At 42.0% G+C, this 6971-nt stretch overlaps 1 protein-coding gene across 2 annotated transcripts; it reads right to left on the bottom strand.

Annotated features, from left to right (window-relative positions):
- Nucleotides 1-4115: 4115 nt before the first annotated feature.
- LOC129495708 (L-lactate dehydrogenase A chain) lies at nucleotides 4116-5726 on the bottom strand. Of its 2 annotated transcripts, XM_055303397.1 has the most exons (2): nucleotides 4970-5726; nucleotides 4116-4700 (listed from the first exon to the last, which is right to left on the bottom strand). In XM_055303397.1, exons 1-2 carry the CDS (start codon nucleotides 5654-5656, stop codon nucleotides 4542-4544), a joined length of 846 nt encoding a protein of 281 aa, XP_055159372.1. In that variant the 5' UTR covers nucleotides 5657-5726; the 3' UTR covers nucleotides 4116-4541. The 2 variants fall into 2 exon arrangements, with proteins under 2 accessions (XP_055159372.1, XP_055159371.1); XM_055303396.1 differs by having other exon boundaries at nucleotides 4116-5726.
- Between the last annotated feature and the right edge of the window lie 1245 nt (nucleotides 5727-6971).

The raw sequence follows: 6971 nt of genomic DNA, 5'->3' as shown, positions 1-6971 counted from the left end.
TCTTCACTTTCGGGGAATAATTTCACAAAGTACAGAATGGGGGGGGGAGCGGGGAGGGTGTTTCTTTCAACACTTTTTTTTCTTTCAACACTTTAACTATTTTACTTTATTCCCTTTTAACATGGTTGCTGGGGAGATGTTAGATATAATTCTTATCTTTGCTCCTCTATAGATTTTTTTTCCCCTCTAGCTTTAAAATTTTTTAAAAATTTTCTCTAGTTGGAAAATGATATGCCCAGATTTATTTTCTGTTTTTTGGTTTTTCTTTTGCTGTTTATTCTTCTTGGTGTTCTCTGAGCTTTTTGGTTCTATGGTTTGATATCTAACATTAATTTGGGGAAAATTCTCAGTTATTATTGTTTCAAATATTTCTTCTGTTCCTCTTTTTCTTCTCCTTTCTAGTATTTCCATTTATGCCTATGTTTATCTTGTAATTGTCTCAGAGTTCTCAGATATTCTGTTCTGAGTCTTTTTTTTTTTCTAGTCTTTTTTCTGTTTGCCTTTGAGTTTGGGAGGTTTCTATATCTCCTCAAGCTGAGATAGTCTTTCTTCAGGCATGTCCAATCTAATAAACACATCAAAGGTGTTCTTCATTTCTGTTAAGTGTTTTTGTTTTGTTTTGTTGCCTGTTCTAGATCTTCAGCACTTAAAAAAAAATATTTCTTAGAGTCTCCATCTCTCTGCTTACATTGCCAATTTATTCTTGTAATGCTGACTACTTTATCCATTAAAGCCCTCAGCATATTAATGATAGTTGCTCTAAATTCCCAGGCTGATAATTCCAACATCCCTGCCATAACAAAGTCTGGTTCTAATGTTTGATCTGTCTCTTCAAACTTTTTTCTTTTTGTCTTTTACCATACCCTCTATATTTTTCTTGGTAGCCAGACGTGATATACTAGCTAAAAGGAACTGCTGCAAATAGGCATTAGGGATATGGTGGGTGTATGGGGAGGGGGAGCATTCTGTAGTCCTGTGACTAGGTTTTGGTCTTTTAGTGAGGCTGTGCCTGGAAACTGTGAACTTCAGAAGTGCTTCTCAAGGCTCCCTCCACTTTAGGTGGGACAGGACAGCTGGAGGGCCCTTGAAGTGGGTATTTCTTTCTGTCAGTCAGGGTCTGATACCCCAGCAAGTGATGTTCTGGTTAAATAGTCTGTTTTTTGTTAAGAAGAACAGAATGCTCTGCAGTATTTCAAAAAGGTTCCTTTTCCTCTTCCCTGCTAGAGCCTGAGGGATTTTTTCCCTCTAATTTTCACTGTAAGAATCTGGTAGAGCTCCAGGAAGTAAAATCACAAAAATGTGGGAGTCCCTGGTCACTGGCTCCCCTTGAGTTTTTAACTCTCAGAGTTGTACAGACAGAGCTTACAGCAATTTCTCAATTATGGCTCCAGTTTCTCTCCCTTGTCACTGGTTCCCATGATTCCCATAGACATTTCTTCTTCCTTTTTTTAAAAAAAAAATATTTTATTTATTTATTCATGAGAGACACAGAGAGAGAGAGAGAGAGAGGTAGAGACACAGGCAGAGGGAGAAGCAGGCTCCATGTAGGAAGCCCGACGTGGGACTCGATCCGGGACTCCAGGATCATGCCCTGAGGCAAAGGCAGATGCTCAACCACTGAGCCACCCAGGCGTCCCCCCATAGACATTTCTGTTGCAGTCAATTGTAATTCTCTGTATTTGTCTGCCACTCTCTCCAACTTGGGGGGCAGTGGTTTGCCCTTTGACCTCACTTCTCTTACGGATCTAAAAAGAGTTGCCAATTTTTCAGTTTGTTCAGCTTTTTCCTGGTTGCTAGGATGAAGCAGTGACTTCTTAGCTTCTTACATGCTTACAGAATTCCATCCAAATGTTTTGCAATGTAAAGACAACTAATATGTATTGAGCACCTGCCCTAAGTCAGATGGCTGTACCTGACCCATTTTCCATTTACTCCTTTCAACAGTCCTATAGAGAAGGCATGGTTCTCCCCATTTTGCAGGTGAGAAGTCAAGACTTGGAGTAAGGAGGCAGCTGGCCCAGTACAGAATGTACTAAGCGTACATTATCACTCACTCCACATCCCATGTGCACCCAGCTATATCCTCATGCTATAAATAAAGGAATAATGTATGCATCAAAAGCCATTTTCCATGTTTATAAAACCAACTCAGACTATAATATTTATGGATAAAGGACCTTTGTGTGATTTTATGCTAAAGACATCGGTGTCGGTAAAGCCCCAGTATTGAGTTTTTAGCATACTGCTAGACATAGACTGGGCATTTAGTAAATTCTTGTCAAATAAATGAATGAATGAGTCTTCCACGGCATGCTTTATACATCAATATGGAATTATTTCACTAGGTCTGGCATTATGCTAAGTGCTTCACATTCCTTATCTCATGTAATCCTCTTAACAATGTCAGGGAGGTGCAATTATTTTTCCTACTTTTACTTTTGAGGAATCAGAGACTTAGAAAACCATGCTCAAGGTCAAAGAACTAGTACTTCTCAAGGTGGGGTACAGCCCAGGTCTGTTAGGCTGCACAGTTCATGTCTAGACCTTCCAGACAGGAGGATGGGAGAGGCATCTTTCCCACACCTACCTGGGGTTAGCAGCCTCCCTGCGATGTTCCCACTAAGTATCTTGCATCCATTTCCATGCTCCTGCTCTTACCTCCCCCACATGCCTTCTCTCACCAGGCAAGCTGCCCCCAGACTCCAGCCAGGACCCCACAGAACCACCTGACTAGCAAATCAGGCTGAGGACAGGCTCAAGGGCTGCTGCCAAAACTGACTTTTAATATGGTCCAGGCAAGTATGGCAATGAGGAGGGGCTTGAGGTCCCTGCCTGGGGATGGACATGATCCTTGCTTCTCTTTCCTACCCTGAAATGTCAGAAAGACAGAGCACAGGATTATAGGGTCAAGCTCTGGAGACCTGGAGACCAAAATGGTCTTTACCATTTGCTGACTATCATCCTGGGAAAACCCTTTAATCTCACTGAGACTCAGTAGCCTCCTCTATAGCACAATAATCACAGTAAGAATAAAAAATTAATATGTCTTGAGGCTATTGTGCTAACTCGGTGAGACCAGGCTTAGAAAGAAGGTACTCTGTAACTGACACACCCGGCAAGTGACTCAGGTCTCAGAGCCCAGGACATGGGCCTTTGTTATGCCACAGTACACCCCTTCATGAAGGGGAAGGGGGTGCCCTTCATAAATCAAGGTTACCCCAGGAGCTGGTATGCTGTCTAGGTCTGATTCCTGAATGTAGCAGTTGAAATGGTAGGCAATGGAAGAGTTATACCATCCTGGGCTCTTCTGCCTACAGTCATCCCTTTGGAGGAGTGGGGTTGGCAGCCTATTTGAGGTCTCTACATCTTTAGAGATATAAGCACATTTAACCTCTCCTTGCTCTCTCTGGATGACCATGCACACTTCTCTCTCTGCTTCCTGCACAGGGCTACCAGTTCCTCTCCTCCCTTAGAGGGCAAGGTGGTGCCATTTTGAGTGACAGAGGGCCTTTTCCTCCCTCAGGACCCTACTACTCATGGTAAGATCCTCTGTTGTACCTCTTCTACCCTGGGACAGCCAAGGGTCTGCTGGGAGCAGTGGTGGATTAGTGAGAATTGGTTAATCCCTTAAACTACATTCCTCCTCACCACACACACACACACACACACACACACACACACACACACAGAGTCATCCCCCTGGACTTCATTCTGCACGAACTGTTGCTCAGATATTATGATCATCAGGCACTTCTTGGGCAACATGGCCTTTGACTCTGAACTGAGAAGTTTAACATATGACTTATGGCTCAGGATAGATACTGTGCTGTGTACAATACAGAACTCTTCATGTCCCTTCCCCACAAGTCTTGCTCTTTTAAGAAAGCATTTTCCTGTCTCCTCTTGTGAAGAAGTAGGATCAGCCAGGGACATCCCTTAATGTTGAAAAATAGCTCTGAGGATAAACATTCTATTAGATCCCTATTGGATTCTATTAGATCTATTAGATAGTAATCAACCATCCCTCTGGGATCTTAATCCAAAGACAGTTGCCAAATATCCCAATGGTAAGTCAATATTTATGATCATGTTTATAATTATTTTTTTTTTCACTGTTCAAAATTTATTTGGTATTTTAGTTGGTATGACAGTTGGTTGCATTGTCTTTTTACATTATATGGCAATGTACACTATATTCTGACATATATAGTACACAAAATAAGATCCTTTAGAAGAGTTATGCACAATACATGCAATATTGAATTTATACATTGGATCCCAGGATGTGACTGAAAAAGATGGCCTAGGCATGTTGGATGTTGGGATGAAGGAATCAGAAGTTACAAAACACAGTAAAAACACATCTGGTTTAAGGAGTAACTGCAGCATATATGACATTGGCAGTGGTGCCTCTGAGATGGTGGAACGATATTACATTAACCAATTTAGGACTACACAAGACAGGTATCATCCAGCATCAGGACATAGCTGCAGGGTTTTGTGAACCCTATGTGTAACTTTAGGAAACTGATGTTTTTTTCTTAGGCCATTTTAATATTACGACTTGAGTAACAGGTCAGATAATAAGGACAAGATACACAACCTCCAACTAAAATCTTGTTGTAGTCTAGACAGTGACATGGTACATTAGAAAATTTTAAAACTGCAGCTCCTTTTGGATCCCCCAAAGTGTATCTGCACTCTTCTTTAAACGGGCCTCTTCCTCAGGAGTCAGAGTCACCTTCACAACATCGGAGATTCCATTCTGTCCCAAGATGCAAGGAACACTAAGGAAGACATCATCTTTTATTCCATAGAGACCCTTAATCATGGTGGAAATTGGATGCACCCGCCTAAGATTCTTCATTATACTTTCTGCCAAATCTGCCACAGAGAGTCCAATGGCCCAGGAAGTGTAGCCTTTTAGTTTGATCACCTCATAGGCACTGTCAACCACCTGTTTGTGAACCTCTTTCCACTGTTCCTTATCTGCATCAGTGCCTAAGTCAGGGTGCAGATTCTTCAGAGAGACACCAGCAACATTTACTCCACTCCATACAGGCACACTGGAGTCTCCATGCTCTCCAAGGACCCACCCATGACAGCTTAATGGGTGAACTCCCAGCCTTTCCCCCATTAGGTAACGGAACCGGGCTGAATCCAGATTGCAACCACTTCCAATAACTCGGTTTTTGGGAAAGCCACTTATCTTCCAAGCCACATAGGTCAAGATATCCACTGGATTGGAAACAACAAGCAACTTGCAGTTTGGGCTGTATTTGACAATATTAGGAATGATGAACTTAAAGATGTTCACGTTACGCTGGACCAAATTAAGACGACTTTCTCCCTCTTGCTGACGTGCCCCAGCCGTGATAATAACCAGCTTGGAGTTTGCAGTCACATTGTAGTCTTTGCCAGAGACAATTTTTGGTGTTCTAAGGAAAAGGCTGCCGTGCTGGAGATCCATCATCTCTCCCTTCAATTTGTCTTCCATGACATCAACAAGAGCGAGTTCATCTGCCAAGTCCTTCATTAAGATACTGATGGCACAAGCCATGCCAACAGCACCAACCCCAACAACTGTAATCTTATTCTGGGGGGTATGGTCTTCCTTAAGAAGATTCTGAATCAGCTGATCCTTGAGCGTTGCCATTTTGGACTTAGAACCAAAAGGAATCGGGCGTGCATGTCGGGACTTGGCGGCGGCGGCGGCAGCGGCTCCGACTCCCATGTTTATAATTAAATGTGTGTGTGTTTCATTTGTGCAAACCCCAGCCACAACAATTATAGGAGGATTCTTTATTGCCTCCCTCTGTCAGTGTTGGTGACTGAATCTCCTATACCACTGCAGAATAAAATGCAAATAAAACAAAATTACATCAACTGTTAAGTCTAAGTACTTCTTTATTTCTACTTTTGGGTGATAACATTTCTCCTATTACTAGGAATTTAAAGGTGGTTGATTAAACTATATATTAATATCCAAAATAAGGAACCCAAATTTATCTTTATCATTTGTTAAAAAATATTTTGCGGGATCCCTGGGTGGCGCAGCGGTTTGGCGCCTGCCTTTGGCCCAGGGCGCAATCCTGGGGACCCCGGATCGGGTCCCGCGTCGGGCTCCCGGTGCATGGAGCCTGCTTCTCCCTCTGCCTGTGTCTCTGCCCCTCTCTCTCTCTCTCTCTCTCTCTGTGTGTGTGACTATCATAAATAAAAAAAAATATATATTTTGCATTTACACCTGGCAAAACATTGCACTAATACTACAAACACTCGATAGAGGCATCTGGATATTAATAATTGATTGTGGTAGGAGACAGTGGCTGGCTCAGGAGAGAGACTCAGAAGAAGAGAGCATTTTACTAACAAATACTCCTTTGAAGTCCTCACTAAGAATACTAACATTTCTGCAACTTTAAGATTGTTATCCTAGGACCTTATTTCAAGATCCATCAACATCACAGAATTTGCAGCTAGATGACACCTGAGGGATCATCTAGATGGTTCCTAATTTAACATATGAGTGAGCTAGGGTTATATCAGCACTAAATAAGAAATAAATTCGAGAAGAAAAGGCTTGGGTTTATACTTGTTTTTTAAAATTATTTATTTATTTATTTATTTATTTATTTATTTATTTATTTATTTATTTTAAGATTTTATTTATTTATTCATGAGAGAGAGAGAGAGAGAGAGAGAGAGGCAGAGACACAGGCAGAGGGAGAAGCAGGCTCCATGCAGGGAGCCCGACGTGGGACTCAGATCCCAGGTCTCCAGGATCACGCCCTGGGCTGAAGGTGGCGCTAAACCACTGAGCCACCTGGGCTGCCCTAAAATTTTATCTAAATTAAATTTGCCAACATACAGTATAATACCCAGTGCTCATATTTGATTTAAAGACATCCTGAGCACCGTTTATTCATCCACTTAAAATGTATTGAGCCCCTTCTATGTGTAGACACAGTGCT

The sequence above is a fragment of the Nyctereutes procyonoides genome, unplaced genomic scaffold (assembly GCF_905146905.1).
Source record: "Nyctereutes procyonoides isolate TBG_1078 unplaced genomic scaffold, NYPRO_anot_genome, whole genome shotgun sequence".
Lineage (NCBI taxonomy): Eukaryota > Metazoa > Chordata > Mammalia > Carnivora > Canidae > Nyctereutes > Nyctereutes procyonoides.
The sequence above is the reverse complement of the archived record's forward strand: the minus strand, read 5'-3'. Positions and strand labels throughout refer to the sequence as shown.